The following is a 22,896-nucleotide window of genomic DNA, read 5'->3' on the forward strand; positions in this document are numbered from 1 at the left end:
CTAGCTGGCACATGCTATCTTCTGCACTGTCGGACACCTTCCTCGAAACATCGATTACTTTTCGCAATGTCCATCACTACTATTTTTATCTATGGTACAGGAATTTGAAGTTGACATTGACATTTCCATTTCAACTTTTGATGTCAAAGTTGTCGTGTTGGAGTATTTAATGTGAATAAAACGTGGAATTATTTGTTAAATGTGAAATATCGCGGAAGTTAATCAATAGAAATTTATTACTATTGAGTGTAGAAATAAAAGAAATATTAACATGCCTAACATCGAGGGACTTTCCCTTAGTAAGTGTAATTTCCGAATAACCCTAACATAATCAATACCGAAATTTCCGTGTAGATGTTTAGTCTCAATAAAATTAAATTTCCAGCCGAACTGTATACATCGGAGAAAAAAGGAGACGATGAAGCAGGAGATGGCACACGAGAGAAACCATTTAAAACTATCCTTCAGGCGATGCGACATGCTGGGAAAGAGCCCTTCCCAGCTATTTACGTCGATAGTAAAGATGAGAATACCGAATACGATATTGCCGCTAAATCCCAACTGAAAAAGATACAAAAGATTTGGGTAAGAGAAAACTATAAAGCCGCTGATAAGGCGAAAGCTGAAGAGGAAAGTCACGAAAAGAGACTACAAAATTTGGAAGAGGCGAAAAAAATCGTAATTACAAAAGATGAATCGCTTCCAGAGCCAAAAACAGTAAAAGTTGTTGAAGGTATGTTTTAATCTTTATAAATTGTTGAAACCACCAAATATTTTATGTGATTTCTTGCATAAGCTTTATGTGGTTTAGGTACTCAAACAGAGATTCCTTCTGAATTATGTAGTATAGAATAGAATATTATGCAAAAGTAGTAGTTAGTTAAAAAGTTGCCTTATAAATCTTTTGATTTTTACAAAAAAATTCCAACAAGCATATTTTATTTTAGTGTCTAATAGCCCCTATTTTAGTTACTAAAATAAGGACTATTAGATTCTATCTTTTTTATTGATATACTAGTTGTTTCCGTGCGGCTTCATCCGCATGAAATTATAATAAAATGTTGGCAGCTTGTAGTTAATAGTACTTTTCCCACATTAGGGTTTTTATCGAATTGATTTTCCCTCTGTGTTTAATAGTGTGAAAATATATAGCCTAAAGCATGACGTAAGTGTAGGGCTTTTTATTAAATAGAGAATTATTCAAAAATATGCTGTAATTGCTTACATCTTAGGCAACAAAGAAGTGTGTGTTTATGCTGAAATTTGAGATTGAAAAAATAGTTGTACCATATTGTTCACCTTATTTATTAGTTAAAAAAATGCAATTAATTTAAAAAAAGTGTATATGTTAAAACTTGTCTAGGATGATGCAACACTGCAATGCAGTGACATGATGTCATAGGAAACATTAAAGTTCAAATTATACATTTGTAGGAATTTCCCTTTATTCTATCAAGATAACAACAACTTTGCAATCATTGTGACCATAGATTATGATTAATAAATAGAAAGCAGTAAAAAATTATCACTGTGAAGTAAAAATATTTATTAATGATGTAATTCATTGTTTTTGTTTTGTTGAATACTGGCTTTTCCTACTTCATTTTTGCATAATGTTTCTAAATTATAATAAAGATTTTTAGTGATAAGAGAAAGTTTGTAATCAGTCCATTAGTTATTGAATTTATAAGTTACAAACAAATCTGTAGTCTCAATATCATACTTCATATTATATATAATATTATAAATGTGAAAGTGTGGATGGATGGATGGATGTTTGTTAGAGTTTGTAGCCTTAATGGCTGAACGGATCTGGATGAAATTTTTCAAAGCCTGGAAGAACACATAGGCTACTTTCTTTTGTTTTTATGAATACATTGCGGATGGAGTCGCGGGCAAAAGCTAGTTATTAGTAAAGACAAGCTGTTGTTTGCGCCTTTGTCCGCATAGTAATATATTTTTTTTAATGGATATAACCATGTTACTTAATGGTAAATTTTTTAAAATTGACCCAGTAGTTTTTGAGTTATTTCAATCAAAATCTTTTCTCTTTATAATATTACTATAGATAATTAATTAAATTCCAACATAAAATGTTACACAATACCAAAGTTCAATGTTTATGTAAATTAAATATTCAATCATGAAGGCCCTTGCATCAATGTTATATTATGAATTAAATGTAATATTCAAAGAACTATCGCGTATTTGACTAAACTATCGTACAACTTTTTAGTCACATTTTGATTTGAATAATATAAAGGACATTACTCAATGATTAGTTATGTAACTAAATAGTTGAAGGTGCTGCAAAGTAATCAACAATCGCACTACAGTTCTGTGATAATTTAATCACAGGTGTGCAGAAACTCTAAGTATTTTTTAATTCCGCATAGACAGAGTCACAGGTAACAGCAAGTCTATACTAACATGATAAAGAGGAAAGATTTATATTTTTGTATGTATTGAAATAACTCAAAAACTACTGGGATTGAATTAAAAAAATCTTTCACCACTATAATGCTATGTTATCAGTGAGTAACATAAGCTATTTTTTATGACTTTTTAATACTATGCAGGCTAAGTCGAAAGCTTTGTATTGTATAAAAATCTACTGTCAGTAATACTAATCAATTGAATATACATTATTGTCCCCAGCTGGTGAGCATCGTGGTGAACGTCTATGCATCAGAGGCTGGGTGCACCGATTGAGGAGACAGGGTCGTTCACTAGCCTTCATCTCTCTGCGAGACGGCACTGGTTTCCTGCAATGTGTACTGCAAGGTGTACTCTGTCAAACTTATAACGCATTAGTATTGTCTACTGAGTCATCTGTCATTGTTTACGGAAAACTAAGACCGGTGCTCGAAGGAAAGACTGTGAGTAAATCTTTTACTTCAATTGGAAGTCAAAATTAAGTAAATATCTGTGTTTATTGTCTGATCAGCTGCATAAATATGACTATATTTTCCATACATGGTGACCATATTTGTTTTATATTTTTTTTTTGCAAAATAAGTGTAGGTAATAGCTTGTATAGCTTATATAGATATTTGTGAAAAGCGTTTTACCATAACTATTTTGGATTTTATTCATTTCATTGTAAACTAGCTTTCGCCCGCGAATCCGTCCGCGTGAAATAAAAAACAAAGAGTAGCCTATGTCTTCTTCCAGACTACCCTCTACATCTACACCAAATTTCATTAAAATCCGTTCAGCCGTTTAGGCTACAAACTCTAACAAAGATCCATCCATCCATCTAAACTTTCGCATTATTAGTATGAAGTAATATTAAAATGTATGTACATTTGTATTTATTCAGGCTCCCGGTGGACACGAGCTGGTTGTTGACTACTGGGAGCTTATCGGGCTTGCTCCACCCGGAGGTGCTGACTCCATACTTAACGAGGAAGCGCTACCCGATGTACAGCTTGACAACAGGTAATGTATACATATATAACTAATTAAACATAAATATATAGGTCGGCTCGCCCGGTGTACTACCACTACCACACAAGACAGGCGTGAAGTGGAAACAATTCCGAGTTTCGTCTTATGTGTGTGGTACCGGAGTCCTAATTTTAGTCCCTTTTCCTTTCCACTCCTTTCTTAAGAGGGAAGGATAGGAAGAAAAAATAGATTTGATGGTGGAGGAGACGCATAGGAAGGGGAAATATCCTCATTATGTGCGTCTCCTCCTCCGTCAACGAAGGGTAGGCAACGCATCTGCATTTGCGGATGTTTAGGTGGCCATTTCGGTGGAATCAGGTAGCCGCTTGCTCGTTTCCCACCTTATATTATAAAAAAAGAGCATAAAATCACATGGATCACCAATCAATCTAAATCAGACCTGGATTAAAGTTTGTTTTTAAATGACTGGTAGCCGCTGTGACGTGGTCCGGCAGGCGGTTGTAGACGGCAGGCCCAATGACGTGTGTAGATTTTTCGGTCTTGGTCCAGAATCAGATCTTCAGTCAGGCCAGAATTATAGGTTTAGTGAGAAATGGTGTTCAGGTTATAATTTGTTAGGCACATAATGATCCGCGGCGAGAACACGTCTAAAGTGTTGCGAGCGCGTGCGCTGGTGACGCGCGCGTTCCGCGAGCACTTCGCGGCGCGCCGCCACACGGAGGTGACGCCGCCCACGCTGGTGCAGACGCAGTGCGAGGGGGGCAGCACTCTCTTCAAATTCAGCTATTTCGGGTAACTCACACATTACTATCAATGTAAATATCCTATTTATCTATACTTAGTATAATAAAGCGTAAACACTCACTTCTTTGTTGCCTAAGATGTCAGCAATCACAGCATATTTTCGAATAGCTCCTTTTTTAATAAAAAGACCTGCACATACGTCACGCTTTAGGCTATATACTTTCACGTCGTTACACTTAGGGGTAAATATTATGGATAAAAAACCTAATGTGGGAAAGAGACCATAAGTTGTTGCCAACATCAAAAACAGCATCATCGAAAACTATGTTTTTATATCTGTTGAATATCGCAGAATATAAATTACAACGCTGTTGAACTCTGTATCTGGAAAAAATAGTTAATAATATACTAAACTTTGATATATAATCGTAATCTAAAGTTATCGGAAGTTTCGGTTTCGGACGACACAGAAAGGGAGGCCGAATGTTCGGTTTCCGTTTCGGATTCGGCTAAAAACCATATATTATTTACACTCTACTAATAAAACATACACTTATAGGTTAACACAAACTTATTAAGAGCAAAAATGAAATGTTTATTAGCCTTTTTGTTGACCGACTTCCCAAAAGAAGGAGGTACTCAATTCGTCTGTTTTTTATGTGTGTTACGGCATAACTCTGCCGCTAGTGGACCCATTTTGATAATTCTTTTGTATAAATAGGGAGGAGGCATTCCTAACGCAGAGTTCCCAGTTGTACCTGGAGTCGTGTGTGGCGGCGCTCGGCGACGTGTACTGCATCTCGCAGTCCTACCGCGCGGAGCAGTCCCGCACCAGGAGGCATCTAGCTGAGTAAGTAACTAAAATAACATAACTTTACTTTGTTTTGGTTAATATGCATATGACGCCAAATTGGACCAGACTTTTTTAAGTATTCTTTATTATAGTGTGTCTAAATAAGATAGATTAGTTTGATAAATGACGAATATTCAATTTGTATGAAAGCAAATGCCATACTTAATAGACGAAACAAACATACATAGCGAATAATTTTGAACTATCGATATTCGGTTTAAATAATTATCGAACTCAACTAGTTCTTTTTTACTCACTAATTTAGAGGACAATTCTAATATTGATTATAGAGTACAGAATTTAGCGATAACAGAAATAATAGCGAAATCCAATTCGATTACGTACGGCTGTAATGTAATAAACATTTATTTACTCTCTTTATTGTTATGGTCATTATTAATTTGAGAAAACAGTGTTTGTTTTTTATTTCATAAGTTATTATTATAAATCTATCGATTCCAACTTCTATAAGAACAAAAATCGAAAATCGATAAGATTCGTGACTGATCTTACACCACCCTACTAAATTTGAAAAGAATTGTCCAACTAATCTAAATTATTTAGACAAACTATAGTACGGAGGGTAGCTGACTAATTTGATAATAAGCAAACTAGCCTATAGATTTGCTTTCATACTTACTTATGTATTTAACTGTTTGTGTTGATTATAGTTTGTGTTTATTGTGTAAAAAAAATGTAAATTAATTTAAGTTTGTGGAATTTTTTTCTAAAATAATTATTATATCCTTTTATTAATAGTACTTTTATAATACTACTATATAATACTACATGCTTTGTTTTTTACAGATACAGTCACGTGGAAGCTGAATGCCCTTTTATAAGTTTTGATGACCTGCTGGACAGGCTGGAAGATCTGGTGGTGGATGTGGTAGACAGAGTGCTGGCTTCGCCTGAAGCACACCTCGTTTATGAACTTAACCCTAACTTCAAGGTTTGTAAGCAAACCATAGTGTTAAGAAAATTGGTACCGCGCTGTAGAATTGGCGCAACACTAGATTATTGGCAGAAACGTCACATCTCTAACTGACAGCTGTCAATGTCATTAGGAGGATTGTTCGCGCGCGATCCTGAGGACGAGAAGTGTTGCTCTGAGTTTAAAAACGATAATCCCAATTAAATATATTGTTTAAAAACACTAATATTATAAATGCAAAAGATTAGATGTTTGTTAGTCTGTAGCGAAACGGCTGAAATTTCGATGAAATTCGGTACAGACCTTTTATTTTTATGACAAAAAATATACAAACATTTGGTACTAACATTTAGTTCCGTTTTTTCCAATGAAGTCAGTAAATCATAAAAAAAATATTTTATGCCTTGTCCAATAGAGGGCGTTATACCTAATTATTATGTGTCTACTAATTTACGTTTGTTTGCTTTTAAGGACAGTATTATATATTTTCAATATTATCGGTGTATATATTAAATTAATATGTTTGATTACAGCGACCCCAAAAACCATTTAAAAGGATGATGTACACGGAGGCGATTGACTATCTCCGCGAACATAACATTACTAAGGAGGATGGCTCTTTCTACGAATTTGGAGACGTAAGTTGCATTTGCAATTGGAAATGTTACGAAATGTTTATTAAAAACATCTGAAATATCAAGTAATCTATACTAATATTAATAAGAGGAAAGATTTGTGTTTTTAGATTTATGAATGTATTTGATTCACGCAAAATTTATTAACCCCGTTTTGAAAAATTCTTTCACCATTAGAAAGGTAATTTATCTCTGAGTAATATAGGCTGTTTTTTTATTAATTTTTAATATCACGCGAGCGACAGCTATCTATATGAAAAGGAAATATTTGTATTTTTGTATGTATTGAAATGTCTCAAAACCTACTAGGGTCGAATTGAATTATTTCACCATTAAAAGCTATGTTATCAGTCAGTAACATAGACCGGTTTTTATTTTATTTTTATATTTTTAATTTAATTTGACGAGGACGAAGTCACAAACAACGACTAGTGTTAGAATAAATTAATAACAGCGCCATCTAGTTTCAATTTACAATTCCAGGACATTCCCGAGATGCCGGAACGTAAAATGACCGATGCTATCGGAGTCCCCATACTGCTGTGCAAGTTCCCCGCAGCCATCAAGTCCTTCTACATGGCCAAGAGCCCCGAGGACCGCCGCCTCACCGACTCCGTGGACCTCCTCATGCCAGGAGTTGGGGAAATCGTCGGAGGATCCCTCAGGATCTGGGATTATGATGAACTTATGGAAGGTGAGAATTATACCCCTAACTTAGGGTAGGCTCTTATGAAAGGATTTGTACAAAAGAGTCTTTTTTGTAATAGTCAATTGCAAGGAAAACTTTTGTTTACCGAAGATAAAGAACGAAAAGAGAAACATGTTTTTTTTCTGAACCGCCATTTTGTTTTAAGTTGATTCTTGTTTGTAGCCTAAACTGTTCAGGATATCGATTAAATTTTGCATAGGTGTAGAGAATAATCTGAAAGAACACATAGGCTACTTTTTTTAATTCCGTGAAAGGAGTCGAGCGCCAAAGCTAGTTATCATATTAATAGAAAAACTTTAATATGATAGCTGTTGCCCGCGACTTCATCCGCGTGAAATTCAAAACTTACGATCGCCCCTTTTTTCAACCTTTTACCAAAAGTATTAACTTAGTATATCTACGTAATAACAGAAACCTATGCAAGATTCCAAATGTCTAAGTCCGGTAGCTTGTAAGCTGATATTTTATATTAGATAAATTTTACTATTATAAAAGGTTCACATCTCAGAAATTATCTAAATGTAATGTAGTGGTGTTAATGGAACGGCGGTCGATACTCGACTAATTTATTATGCGGCCGGTACATTATATTGAGATACCCTCATATATATATATTACTATGTTGCAGTTTACAAACGCGAGGGCATTGACCCCAGCCCTTACTACTGGTACACGGACCAGAGGAAATTCGGTTCCGTACCACACGGCGGGTACGGACTCGGCCTGGAGCGCTTCCTCTGCTGGTTGCTGGACCGGTACCACATCAGGGAGGTCTGCCTCTACCCGCGCTTCCTAGAGAGATGTACGCCTTAACCGGTGTAACCTGACCCGCGACGCATTTCACACGCATTTGTTGTTTTTACTAATAAAAGTTATCAAGCGTTTTTAAAGCTTATGTAAGCTTAATAAAGTTTATTTCATGACTTGATTGTGCGTTTTATTTAATTTTATATAAAAAAAATATTTTATAGTCCCGCAAGGCTCTTGTGGCGCCTTTTTGACATTGACAAGATGGCGCCTCTGAGCATAGGGTTACCAGTAAGGTAAAATGTCCCACATTAAAGGGAAATTCTTTCCTTTTGAAAACGTAAACGCAAATTGTAAAGGAAGCATCTTACAATGTGTCTAGAAAATGCCCCAGATTTCGTTTGTCGGTTAGAAGACTCAAGTTAAAGAATCTGTAGCAAACTTTTAGTAATGCACTTTCTTGAGACATGGAATAGTCGTAACACTATAGAAATTTGTAATAATAGAAATAATTTAAGCGGCGAATATAGGTGAAAGCTACGGTTTAAAAACGACACTAAACAGAAAATACTGATAACGTTATTTTAAAATTTGACATTTGTATCTGAGAATTTATTCGTTGCATTTAAAATAAAAGGTTAAAAAATATTTAAAAAAGGGTGATAGTGTTATAAGGATTACGCAACAAAAAAAGTAGATAAAAGAAAGAAAAGAAAAACGAACTTTGCAAAAAAGAGTACGGACCAAGAGTCTGTAGAAGTTGATAAAAAAAATAAAAGATTAAGTTGGTGATGTTTAATATTGAAACAACAAATTTTTAAGTCGATTTATTTAAATAAAAAATTACTAAAACTCAAATTTATAATGTAAAAATGCATTTATTTGACTTACAAATATTCTACGGAGTATTATTGTCTTATAACAGTGACAGCTGTCAAAATAAGCGGGAAAACATTGTCTATGATTCTTAAAGGCTAATGGCTAATGGCATTACAATAACTTTAGAAATAGTTACAAATATTTCAGTCAAAAATGTGATTTTCTATGGCAACCATTCTGCGTCGTCATCGGGTTTTGCGGAAAGTCTGTTTGGGGAAGCCAAATGTGTGTTTGGCGTCTCAGTGAGATCTTCCTTGCTGTCGGTCACTTTGTGGTACACTTTCTTGCCAGCTTCCACTACGTATTCCACACCATCGGCTGAAAACGATACGATAAGTAATTAACAAATTAACATGTCTTATGGAAAATGCCTACGGCATACTGTCTTTAATGCATATTTGCTATAAAAATTCGGCAGGCGGTGAAATTTTTTTCCAAAAATTAGAATTTTTTTCAACGCATAAAATTAATACTTAAGGATACGAACCAATAACTCCGCCGGTCTTCCTCACAACTTCCCCGATGTTGTGCGTAGAGAATGTGTTTGGGTTGATGTTGATGTCGACGCCTTCTGTAGCGCCGTTGGGCCGGCCCGGGCAGTTCGACTGCGAAATGATCGACAGATCGTACGGGTCCACACCGAAAGATGCCAGCTTCAAACGCATCTGCAAAACATATTTAAAATTCTAAACGTCAAGCGTTATACCCAACAGATTATAAAATAAAAGTAAATAAATGCAATTAAAATATACACGTAAAAAGGAATAAACGGCGTATGTTAAATGTTAGGATAACATTGAATGGAAATCTAATAAATAGAAACTGTCTAACAGTCGAACTACTGACATATTAATAATTTTAAGAGTCACCTTATCAATAAATATCTTATCGAGCTCCTTGGTGCGAGAGAGTATGGTGGCGGAACGTCTGTGGGCGAACGCTAACTTCTGGCAAGTGAATATAGCCGCGTACTGATCATAGTCAGTCGCTAGAATTGTATAACTTGCTGATCCAGCGACGCCTGGAAAAAAATAACAGTTTTTTTTATAACATAATGTGGCAAATGAGCAAGCGGCCACATGAATCCACCAACATTTGCGAAGTGACCGCTGCCCCTAGACATTCGCAATCACGGATGCGTTGCCTACCCTTGCACATAAAGAGGATATTTCCCCTTGATATGCGTCTCCTCCAACTTCAAGTCCACGTTCCTTTCCCATCTTTTTCTTATAAAAAAGGACGAGAAGGAAAAAAGACTTAAGATGGGCCTCCGGCAACACACGCATCAGACTGTACGCGGAATTGCGCCCACTTCACGCTTGTTTTCTATGTGGTTGTGGTATTACACCTTGCGAGCCGACACATTCGTGCGAAGATGTTAAATCTCTACTGTCAACTGTTTTAACTTAACTGTTATAGATTCATTTGATGACATAAAAGGAAAACTAATTAATGACAAATATTAGCCGCGCGCAGGTTTGCCGATGACTTCCCTCCTATTAATATCGACTGCTTCCCGCCTAGTACCGTAGTAACATATGACGTCATGATTATCGGCAAAGCAAAACGAGTAATACTCACTTAAAGGAAAGCGCACTTTCATTCTGGCCGGCACAGCTGGGTCAGGTACAGTAAGAACTCCTTTATATCTGTAAAAAAGTATTGGTTTAGATTAGTTTAACTCAAAGTCACGGTCGCTAAAGCACCATAAAACGTACGAAAAAAAACATTTCATATAAATCATTTTGGTGGACTAAGGGCCTGTCCCACCACTGGCTAATAGAGGTTCAGATAGCTTAAAATTTACGTCACTGTCAGATAAGGTAACAACATTCATTATTTCCATCACATTTTACACGTCGGATTGTCATCAGACAATCTACAATTTGGTGGGACAGGCCCTAAAAGGGTATAACGATATAACGATAAACGATGATTTAACCGTTTCGGTTATCTCTTGTCCTACTACCTATACAGTTTACCGAAGTAAACGAAATGCATAACATGGATTCGGTTACGGTTCGCCTTTCTTTCTCTATAGACGTCACGACGACTATAGAGGTTAACTTAGCATGGACATGCCATGTTTTCCTACCTGTAGTCATGGTCAAGTGGTGTCAATCCCAAGATGAAATGCTGTGAGACCTGTTCTAACTCGAACGTCCCTGGCTCGGGCGTCCTCGTGAAATTATACGTGATGCAGTGGGACGCAGTCGATGTCTTCTGTGCCACGTACCACAAACCGAGCATCTAATGGAGAAACATTTATAGTAATCGGCAGACTTGGCACGTCGGACATAGAGGTACTTTTTTGCCCGACGTGCCAACTCAAACATGGGTAGTATTCGTTTAAAATAGTGGTCGATTTCATTCGTATTGTATTTGTTATTTGTAAACTAATGATTAATCATGATCTGTTTGCTTATGACATTTACTTCTTGAACTCAGGCCACGTAAAAATTTTAACGTTAGTATGAGAAATTCGAAACTCAATACTTTTAATAACGCATAAATGAGGGCTAATTAATTACAATAACAACATTTTGAAATGTATTCTGCAAATGTTAGGTTGTAATTAATTTTTATTGAACTTGGTCCACTAATAATTGACTGTAAGAAAGCAGTAATTTTATCGGTAGACTGAACCACCAATGAGATAGCCTCTCGCCTCGAGTTACATTTGTGATTCACTTCATTGTTCACTTTAACCTAAACATAAATACAATGTGTTATAAGTTTCGTGTGTTACATACATGTTAACTATAAAGAGTTTACATTCATTATATATTAATACATAATCAAAAATAACAGAGTGAAATCAACGATATTATGTCGTATTTTTATTATGTACAATCGCGGAAATCCGCGGTGTTCCACTTTAGGAAATTGCCTTGTTCTTTGCAAACTCCGCCTCTTCCTCATCATCACCAGCTCACTAAACGTCCCCACCGAGGGCCTCGGAGACACTAAGTTGGGTGACTAGGCCATAGTCAACAACGCTGGCCCACGTGTTGGTTGACTCCACACATATCTTTGAATTTCTTTGCCGATATGAGCAGGCATCACGTTGTTTTCGTTCACCGTAAGAACGTCGGGTGAATTAAGTACATATGTAAATTCGAAAAATCGAATTGGTACATGGCGGGATTCGAACCCAAGATCTGAAGATTACAAGTCAAGTGCTTAAACCACTGAGCCACCGACGCTTTGCGCCTCTTCCTACTAATAACTAATTTGATAGCAGTGAGGGCAAACGAAGGAATAATAAAAAACTAGTCGTGTATCAATAATAGACTAGACTAGTTTTCGTACAGACACATTTATAAGCTGTGTTTTATTGATTTTTGTTCCGCGTCTTGTTCAAATGATTGTAGCTTTTAAAATAGAACACCGCCAGTTTCCCCGACTGTACCCTATTGACCCAGACACTCTTTAAATAATAGTAAGCATAACTATCTTATCAGAAGCCAAGGGTTAATTTGTTTATATATAATGATCTCATAGTCACTGTTAATGAAGGAACTTCAGACAATTTGTACAAAGGCAATTCATTTCCATCTCGTCTATAGTCCAGTTTTATTTCCATCTCGTCTAGCATTTTTTTTATATTTTGGATGAATATAGGATCACTTTAACAGCATTATTCTTTATTATAATATAACATTTTTCCTATTCACATAATGAACTTTAATACAGAAGCGATGAGACAAATGCTAGTAAATACGTAGATGTCAAAAACAAGAATTTCGAATATTATTACAAATTAATACTAACCTTGTTCATATCAAAACCAGACATAGGTTCCACGATAGGGCATGCTCCTAAATGGTAAGTATGACCAATTGCACTCCCAATAAACGCCAACAATAACCCAAACACTGTCAACCGATGCATTTTTAAAAATAAAATAAAAAACACGTATTCAACCTCCTTGGAGCACGATCTGTCGCGTACTGGCCGGTCTGACAGCTATTTACAATTTAAATAACAAATGAATGCGTATGTGAACAGTGAACTTTGATTTGACGTCGTCCGCCATGTTAAAGATGAACTAGTTTGAGTTCCAAGAATTGTTTGCTTACCCGTCACTAACGGGTTAATGAATGATTATATTACACCTCTTTTACTTCAAAGAAACTCTGAAACAATAGTTATTGGTCAACAAACTTAAATACAAATATTTTTTTCATTGATCTAACTGTACTTAAATATTAGGTTAGTTTTTTATTAAAAGCATCCTTTACTTTTTTTATTAAAATACCGACACTAAAATGTTTTTATTGCAATGTCATTACCACAGCCAATAAATACACATATTTATGTCTATATTGTCGTTAAGTGAAAAAAAAATTCAGATATTTGACAGTTTGCAGATTAGTAAAAATAAAAATGGTGACTAACGAGCAGTAAAACAAAACAAATATATGTTTTTTTGCGAAAATAGCGTTTCACCATTTTTAATGTGTTTTTAATTACAGTATGCCTATCTTAATCTAACACCAAATCATGAGTAAATATTTTGGTTAGTTCAATAATAAATACATTTCGTTATCTGTAATGCGTAAACATGAGTCAGCGGTAACGTGATTTTGCGGTCGGCGTACAAAAGTATGACTCAAGCGCAAAGATGACTTCCTGCTAATGAAACGCAGTTTCTCGGTATTGAGGTTGTCAAATATGTTAGCGGCTTGGAGTAACGTACGAATCGCTTAGACCACAATGTTAGATGAAAGGGGCCCCGCTCAACGCGCCGATGTTCCTAAGCCACCAAGATAATTTAAAAGACATATACAGCTTGTCAACAGATTGTTAAAAGTGATAAATTATTATGTGTGACTAAATTTTTCCCGCGACTCCAGTGTATGTGTTATTCCAGACTATCCTCTACATCTATGCCAAATTTAATCGAGATCCGTTCAGTCGATTCGGCTAGAAACTCTAACAAACATCCATCCATTCATTTAAACTTTCGCATTTATAATGTTCATAATTCCTGTATTGTATTGAAATAGGATTCGGCAATCGAATGAACACTGCTAATTTGCATGTACATGTTGCATATTGAAAAGTTTTAAGGAATAAAAAAGGATATATTTCTTTCTATTGCATTCTCTTACTTGCCAGGAAATACAAACCCTATCCTTATTACATAAATGTAGGAGGAGAAAGACTATACGAATAGCAAATCATAAAAAAGTAACCATCGATTCTGTACCACAATCTTTAAAAAATCTGAAATATCACCAACCCTTTTGCCTCTCGACTGTATTTGCTTTAACTCCAAATTACTTCTAAATCATAAATAAAATTGTTTAAAATCGTATTTACATAATTTTAATTAAAATATCTTTTAACAATTTATTGTCCACATAATTTTGTTTGATAAAGGTAAAATCTCTTTCGGAATCGAGGTCAATAACCTTACCACCGTTATTAGATTATTTTCTGTATTGTAACAATTTATGTGCATATCTTACTCTTACTAATATTATAAATGCGAAAGTTTAGATGGATTGATTTTTGTTAGAGTTTGTAGCCTAAACGGCTGAACGAATATCGATGAAATTTGACATAGACGTAGAGGATAGTCAGGAAGAACTTTTGTTTTTTTTTAATTCCACGTGGACGGAACCGCGGGGAAAGCTAGTAGTAAAATAAACATTCACGGGTAAACAGAAACTTGGATCTAACGGTTTTGATAGTTGCATCGTTTATCTTTTGTAAATGTTTACTATCTTGATCCATGTCAGAACTCGAGTGTAGTCGTGAATCATAATTTCAACAATCAATGAACAATTCTTTTATTATTAAATAATAATGTCAATGATATAAACACAAAGATCGTTACATCGTAAGATGCGTCATGCAATCACTCAACCCTGAACGAGTTAGTGTAACGATTTCTTCCTGTTATTATCTAATGTACACATCAAACTCGAAAACGCAACGCAATAACATAGTGTCATCCTTGTTTATTCGATATGCGTGAGTGGGACGACGATATGTCTATCTTTATGTTCTAGTTGTGGGAAATTAACGGTAATTTGCAATTTTTGATGATAGAATACTGCGGAATATAGTCTTGTTTATAAATCTCTTCAATTTTGAGTAATGTTTGTCCTGTTCTGATTTACTGAACATCAATGTTTTGAGCTTCATTTTCCTCCTTTATTTCTTAAAAACGTAACTAAAGACATTTTTTTCATTATCAATAAAGAAAAATTATTAATTAACATTTTTTTTAATTACAGGTTATATTAACAAATCTATTTAAAACGGGTAACTTATGATTATAACTTAAAGTATGCACATAACAAAATATATTTACTTATATAATAGCAACACTCAGAGTAGCTTAATTTAGCGTACTCTCTTAGTAAACTTTGAGCGTCTCTGAGTGCGATATAAGAGATTCTAAATACAATATAGTTAGTTATATAACGCAGTAAAACTCCATTGTTGTAACGGATTTCGCTTCCAGTTCTAAAACTGCTTTCTTCTTAGCACATCTTACGCTGACTGTTCTTTTGCCGCCTCTGAAATAAATGCCAAGGTTTAAAACTCTATAATTATCGTGGTTTTAAAATTATTATTTAGGTATAGAAATAAAAAAACAACAAAAAGTGTTTTCTGTCCAAAAATGTTCTACTAATTAAGATTGGAAGCACTTTTTATAAATGCATCATTTAATGTGAAGTTTTATGAAGCGTTTCCTTTTTAAACTGTGAATTATTATTAACCGTAAGGATTTTAGATTAGCCTCAACTGATTTAAATAAGATAAAAACTATAATTGCAATATTTTGAACTTTTCAACTAAAGTTAGGTTATAATTTAAACATAAAAGATTCTCTAACTAGTACGCCCCCAACTTCTTGAGACTGACAAAATACTCACTCGTTCAATAGAACTAAAACGACAGTGCCATCTGGTGTCAGAAATCCGACATGTTTGACAGACCAGGAAAATAAGGGCTTTATTTCATTCACTTCTATTCTTCGGGAGCCACGTTTGATGAATTTAGAAAAATGACCCATAGCGTAGAACATTGGCTGTTTGTAGAACTCGTTTTTGACCGCGTCCACTATGACGGGAGAGTCGACATAGTTCTCTGACCAATTAGGTCCTCCGCGCGTGTTTAAACACAAGTTCCAATCTATCCAGCCAACTACATTATGGTTTAAATCCTGGAAAGAGAGAAAAATCTGTTATTTACATACTCAGACTTTAAAAATTCCGTGAACAGTTTTTTATACTAAGATGTTTTAATTTTAACCAAACGACTCCTTAAGTTCAGTTTACCAGTTGTTCTACATATCTCATACTATGTACACTAAGGAATGCCCTTAGTAGCAACTCTGAATATGGCCTTATCTTTCATGAAAAATTAGTATAGACTGTATCTTTTATCAAACTTGGATTCAAAATATGATTTTTTTATTTTTACATAAGGTTTTTATAGACTTACTTCTAAGATGTCCGATATGTAAGTGACAGCTCTTGTCCATGACCCGAGGTCCACTTTCTCCGTTTGCCAAGGAAAGCTTCCTATAATTGAAATAAGATTAATTTATCTATACAAATGTAATAATTTGTAATAACATTTTGTGCGTTAATAATGGATCTGTCAGAAAAGCTACGAAATACAAAAAAATGTCGATTTTTTTTAGATAGCTTTCGCCCGCGACTCCGTCCGCGTGGAATTAAAAAAACTAACGTAAGTAGTACTAGTGTGTTCCTCCAGATTATCATCTACAAGTATGCCAAATTATATCAAGAATGGTTCAGCCGTTGAAGCTACAAACTGTTACTAACATCCATCCATCTAAACTTTCGCATTTGTAATATTAGTGTGATAAGAGCTATCATTTAAGATGCTTCATGTACATTTTTGAAAAGCATTATATTTTAAACCTATAGCATGAATTAAAATTAAATAGCCACATGAATATATAAAAATTACCTTCACAAGCTTCGGTAGCCAGTATAAATTTATCAGGATGTGTGTCTGACACAACATTTAAAATGGAGGCTGGCACCACTTTATCTGCATAGTAGTGTACACCTACACCATCTATATAATCCAATGCTTTAGGATTTGTCCGCAACATCTACAAGATTAAATACCTTGTGATTAATTCTTAAAAAGAAACCTTGAAAAAAAAACTAAACCATATTTATTCGATTCCATTTTGTGTATTTGCGCAATTTTTCTTACGTAATTACTCGCAAAAAGGGTAGAAAATCATTTTGTAAGTATTCTATTCTATGGTACAAAAGCGAAAATATATCTGCAATTGAATATCTCTCAACGTACTTACAACATTAAACCAAAAAGGTATTGTGAATCTTTGATCGTCGCATGTCAGTATTTTCACATCTTTGAATTTGGAATTTCGTATCGTAGGACCTAAATTTTTGACTATCCATTCTGCCTGGAATAACACAATATAGTTACATAGTTTTTATGAGTATTTCCTAATATTACACGGTGACAAACGAGCAAGCGGTCACTAGAATCTCCCAAAATAGCGAAGTGAACTTTTTGAAAGAGCGAGATCGATAGTTGAATTAGAAAAGAAGCAAATTATCTTTGAAATAAACTATTAATCCAATTAATTAGTGCTTATTTAAGTAAAAAATAAAATACCGACGTCTTACCATGTTCTCAATAGACCAACCAAGCGTGTTGAATCTGGCCAATCCAAAGAAACCATCGATCGGCTCGTTAGTTGTTGTTATCGCCCAAATGCTTATACCCTGAGCTGCGTATTGCTCGATAAATCTGTGAAATTAAAAAATTATTACAAAGTATCAAATTGCTTTTATCATAGTACAAGTATGACAGTGGTAGAGCCCGCTTTAACATCTTTGCACGAATGGGTCGGCTCGCCCCCAACAATACCACGACCACACAGAAAACAGGCGTGAAGTGAGAACAATTCCGCGTAGTCGGACGAGCGTGGTGCCGGAGGCCCAACTTTAGTCCCTTTTAATCCTCACCCTTTTTCTTGAAAGAATGGGAGAGGAACGTGGATTTGACGGTGGCGGAGACGCATAGGAAGGGAAACATACTCTTTATGTGCGTCTCCTCCTCCGTCAATTAAGGGTAGGCAACGCATTCTCTATTGTGAATGTCTACAGTCAGCGGTCGCTTGATCAGCCTTGATTCGTGTAGCCGCATGCTCGTTTCAACCTTATGATAAAAAATTAACAATAAACGACTTTCGTATGTCAGTATCTCCTTACTTGTAATGATACCAAGCATAAGTCTGGAAGTACTCCTTCTTGAGTCTTCCGAAGCCGGAGATATTATGGTTTGTCTTCATCCAGACGGGCGGGGACCAGGTGGTCGCTACTATATGCACCGGCGCTGTAGCTACACGGTTTATAGCTCTTATCATTGGAATCTAAAAGTAATTATTACATTACCTTAAGCGATTAATTATATGTTTTCCCACTTACATCTTAAGAAAGGGGGCTGTTAACCAATCAAAACATTTCGTCCTGTGTCGGCTTTATATTGGTTACAAAAAAAATGGTAACTACCATGTACAGTCGAGTATTCCACCTTAAAGTTACAATTTTTTTTTTTATAACATAAGGTGGCAAACGAGCAAGCGGCCACTAGAATCCGCCAAAATGGCGAGGCGACCTCTGCCCATAGACATCCGCAATTGCAGATGCGTTGCCTACCCTTATACGACGGAGGAGGACATGCACATAAAGAGGAAATTTCCCCTTCTTATGCATCTCCTCCACCGTCAAATCCACTTCCCCTTCCCATCCTTTCCTCTTAAGAAAGGGATGGAAAGGGAAAGGGACTAAAATTAGGCCTCCGGCACCAAACTCATCAGACGAAACGCGGAATTGCTTCCACTTCACGCCTGTTTTCTGTGTGGTCGTGGTATTACACCGGGCGTGCCGGCCCATTCATGCTAAGATATTAAAGCGGACACTACCACTGTTTTAAAGCGGACACTACCACTGTTGAACATTTTGACACATTATCCAGATTTTGTTTTATATCTGTGCAAAATTTTAATAAGATATGTTGAACCGTTGCAGAGTGATCGAATAAACGTTAAAAAACTAAATAAATGAATTCCATGGGAACCGTAACTGTTCTCGGGATAAAAAATTGCCTATGTGTTCTTCCAGACTATCCTCTACATCTATGCCAAATTTTATCGAAATCCGTTCAGCCATTTAGACTACAAAATCTAACAAACATCTATCTATCCATCTAAACTTTCGCATTTATAATATTAGTTAGAAATTATCAAGGATGTTAAGAAGTTGTATAAACCTACCTTATAATCAAAGTCCTCAGAAGTCAGCGTAAAGTTTAATAGATCGACATCATTTTCTGGTTGTTCGTTATACGCGTAGGCGTGGGTGGAGAAATCACAGCCGCCGATTGGAACTCGGATCATATTGTACTCTAGCCCTTTACTACTGTAGTATGAACTGGAAAGAAAGGCGAAAAATAACATTTCTTTATTAAAAACGATTGATCCTATGACATTTCCGAATAGAAAACTAATCGATAGAAACCTGAATGGGTTAAATCGGTTCAGTCGTTTAAGAAATCCATCGCAAGTAAATTACATACATAAACATACGTTTATCTTGAGTGACACAGAAGACCTGCGTCAAGTGGAAACAATTCCGCGTTTCGTCGCCGGAGGCCTAATTTTAGTCCCTTTCCACCCTTTTCTTAAGAGGAAAGGATGGAAAGGAAAAGTGGATTTGACGGTGGAGGAGACGCATAGTAAGGGGAAATGTCCTCTTTGTGTGCGTCTCCTCCTCTGTCAATTAAGGGTAGGCAACGCTTCTGCAATTACGAATGTATATGGGCAGCGGTCGCTATATTATAAAAAAAAAAGTTTCCACTGATATAACACATGTTTGAACACATACGTGTATAGAATGAGCTATCATTTGTTTTGCTACTAAATCTGTATGTTTTTGTTTTAACAAAAGATAAAGCATGAAAAGTAATTATTGTTCACTTCGAATAGTAAACATCGGATAATTTACTCTAAAGTTATTATACTAAACGAGCTGTTGCCCGCGACTTCGTCCGCTTGGTATTAAAAAACATACGAACTATATAAATTACAAAAAGCTACGTATCCCTCGGGAACCGGACATTTCTTCGGGATGAAGCTTATGCCACGTGTACTCCAGACTTTGTTTCATATCTGTGCCAAATTTCAATAAGATATTTTGAACCGTTGCAGAATGATCGAGTAAACATTAAAAAACTAAATTAATGAATCCCACGGGAACCGTAACTATTCCAGGGATAAAAAGTACCCTATGTGTTCTTCCAGACTATGCTGTAAACCTGTGCCAAATTTCATGGAGATCCGTTCAGCCGTTTAGTCTACAAACGCTAACAAACATCCATCCATCCATCCATCCATCTATCCATCCATCCATCTAAACTTTTGCATTTATAATATTAGTAAGATAGTTACTTTGAAATTGTAACTTTAACGGAACATTTGTAAAAGTTATAGTGGTTTTTGATTCCTCTCTATGTTTATTAAACCAGAAATTTCTATCATTATTTTTAAATTAAAATTTAAAACATCTACATCTATCAATAAGTTGCTTCAATGCTTCTGCTAACAAACATCCATCCATCCATCTAAACTTTCACATTTATAATATTAGTATGATGTATTCTGATATTATTAATATAATAGTAACTAACTTTATCAGAGATTGCTGCATCTCTTCGGGTAAACTCTTCCAATTGATACTCGCTGCGTCAGTGACCGCGCCACCGAAACCCTCAGCTACTTGGAACTTCACCTTAGGGTTCACTACCAGGGATGCAGAGCAACATTTCGCTGAAAAATAACATAGAATAATAGCTGTCGAAAAGAGACAATACGTGTCTATAAAATGTTTGACGGCTAACATATTTTGTTGCAATTGAACTTACGATTCCAATCCGAGTCATGAAATACTCCATATTCCTTCTTAAATCGGGCGCCGGCCTGGAATTTACAAGATATAGTTAACCATCATGATCTATGCGCCGTTACATAAGAGCGCACCTTTGACTATACAATCGCCAAACGTTGATTACTGCTTTCTCATTTTTACAAAACAGAATAAACTAAAACCAATCAACTGTGTTCCTAACGTAGAGTATTAACATTATAGGAGGCCAGTATTATTGTTACGGCCTATACTAATAGCCTACTATTAAAACAAAACTGTAAGGATAGCTGGTAAACTCTATCAATACTAAAACCTACTAAGGACGATAACATTATAGGTAAGATCTAGTTTTATTATATCTTACCTCTGAGGAAGTGAAGGTGATATAGCCGCCTTTTGCTGGCATTTCTCTTGTAAATTCATCGCAGTACGTCGTATTACACACACATATTACAGACTTGTCTTTTATTTGTCGAGCAGCACATGGCTTGTCTGAAATTTCATTAAAATTGACTTAACAATTTACAATAAAGTCCGCACATTAGGTGTTGTGATGAGCCGGCTGCAAGTGCAATACGACAACACAAAAGACAAACTGTAAGTGGGAGTAATTCTGCGTTCGTTTGATAAATTTGCCGGAGTATAAATTCTAGACCTCTTCTATTCAACCTTTTGTTTTAATGTAAAGACTTGAAGTTGTTAAGGAGGTTTTTTTTTGTATATAACATAAGGTGGCAAACGTGCAAGCGGCCACACGAATCCGCCAAAATGGCGAAGCGACCGCTACCTATAGACATCTGCAATTGCAGATGCGTTGCCTACCTTTATCCGACTGAGGAGGAGACGCACATAAAGAGGATATTTCACCTTCCTATGCATCTCCTCCACTGTCAAATCCACTTCCCCTTCCCATCCTCTCCTTATGAGAAAAGGGTGGTAAGGAGTAAGGGACTTAAATTAGGCCTCCGTAGTAGAGACCTATAAGGATATATCTTTCTTTGCGGCCCTCTGCCTTACAAAGGGATCAAATACCTTTTAACTTATTGCAGTTGTCTATAGACAAGGTTAACATTCGTTGGTCTCCAATATCAAAACAACAAAATAACTGATAATTCTTACAAACGAATATTAAATTTTATAAATATGTAATCAGTATAAAAGTTCAATGTCTTGATTCACAATCATTGTTGTATTATCTATACTAATATTATAGGAAAAATTTGTATTATTGGATTTTTGTATGCATTTGATTCACGCAAAAACTAATGGACCGATTTTGAAAATTCTTTCATCATTCAAAAGGTAATTTCTCTGCGAATAATATAGGCTATATGTTATTTAATAATAAACATTCTTAACTATAATAATAGCTGTTCATTTCGAAGTGAGATTTTAAACGGTTCTGAAAAAATTAGCGCAAGGATTGCAATTAGAATTAGAAATGAAATTACTTATTTCTGTTTTTTTTTTTGTTAGTTACATTTATAAATCTATACTATTATAATAAAGCGTAAACACACACTTCTTTGTTGCCTAAGATGTAAGCAATTACAGCATATTTTTTAATAATTCTTTTTAAATAAAAAGCCCTACACTTACGTCATGCTTTAGGCTATATATTTTCACGCCATTAAACTTAGGGGGTAAATATTTTGGATAAAAACCCTAATGTGGGAAAGAGACAATAAGTTGCTGCCAACGTCAAGAAAGTGGCTAAGCTTTGTCATGTCATTTTAACATTTGCTATTGATAATTTGACAAATGTAAACAATAAAATAAAATTATCATAATTTCATGCGGATGAAGCCGCACGGGAAAAGCTAGTTTAATATAGCTGATATTAACAGATTCACCCGTTATTTATGTTTTACTCTTAATATAAAAACAAATTTAATAACATTAATAAATTAGTAATAGACTTACCAGAGTCAATAACATAGATGTATGTAAATAATATGAAACCTAAAATAAACAATTTCATTATACACTGATTTGTTATAATATAAAAAACTAGATTAGAATGA

At 35.3% G+C, this 22,896-nt stretch overlaps 3 protein-coding genes across 3 annotated transcripts; 1 reads left to right on the plus strand and 2 right to left on the minus strand.

The window, feature by feature from the left end:
- The first annotated feature begins 339 nt into the window (after positions 1 to 339).
- On the plus strand, positions 340 to 8,214 carry LOC106109574 (asparagine--tRNA ligase, cytoplasmic). Its single transcript, XM_013291134.1, has 9 exons — positions 340 to 733; positions 2,659 to 2,879; positions 3,323 to 3,441; positions 4,030 to 4,203; positions 4,877 to 5,005; positions 5,816 to 5,960; positions 6,476 to 6,580; positions 7,061 to 7,271; positions 7,915 to 8,214. The coding sequence occupies exons 1-9, from the start codon at positions 355 to 357 to the stop codon at positions 8,097 to 8,099; spliced, it is 1,668 nt and encodes a 555-aa protein (XP_013146588.1). The 5' UTR covers positions 340 to 354; the 3' UTR covers positions 8,100 to 8,214.
- A 640-nt stretch (positions 8,215 to 8,854) lies between these two features.
- On the minus strand, positions 8,855 to 12,954 carry LOC106109995 (apolipoprotein D-like). The gene is made up of 6 exons (XM_013291670.1): positions 12,687 to 12,954; positions 11,008 to 11,162; positions 10,494 to 10,561; positions 9,782 to 9,933; positions 9,400 to 9,577; positions 8,855 to 9,230 (listed from the first exon to the last, which is right to left on the minus strand). Exons 1-6 carry the CDS (start codon positions 12,804 to 12,806, stop codon positions 9,076 to 9,078), a joined length of 828 nt encoding a protein of 275 aa, XP_013147124.1. The 5' UTR covers positions 12,807 to 12,954; the 3' UTR covers positions 8,855 to 9,075.
- Positions 12,955 to 15,172: 2,218 nt separating this feature from the next.
- LOC106106484 (glucosylceramidase-like) lies at positions 15,173 to 22,868 on the minus strand. Its single transcript, XM_013287069.1, has 12 exons — positions 22,796 to 22,868; positions 21,237 to 21,364; positions 20,871 to 20,925; positions 20,637 to 20,775; positions 19,225 to 19,381; positions 18,161 to 18,321; positions 17,573 to 17,696; positions 17,233 to 17,346; positions 16,875 to 17,022; positions 16,380 to 16,459; positions 15,809 to 16,098; positions 15,173 to 15,448 (listed from the first exon to the last, which is right to left on the minus strand). Exons 1-12 carry the CDS (start codon positions 22,851 to 22,853, stop codon positions 15,346 to 15,348), a joined length of 1,557 nt encoding a protein of 518 aa, XP_013142523.1. The 5' UTR covers positions 22,854 to 22,868; the 3' UTR covers positions 15,173 to 15,345.
- Positions 22,869 to 22,896: the final 28 nt, after the last annotated feature.

Source organism: Papilio polytes, unplaced genomic scaffold (assembly GCF_000836215.1).
Source record: "Papilio polytes unplaced genomic scaffold, Ppol_1.0 DF824269.1, whole genome shotgun sequence".
Classification (NCBI taxonomy): domain Eukaryota; kingdom Metazoa; phylum Arthropoda; class Insecta; order Lepidoptera; family Papilionidae; genus Papilio; species Papilio polytes.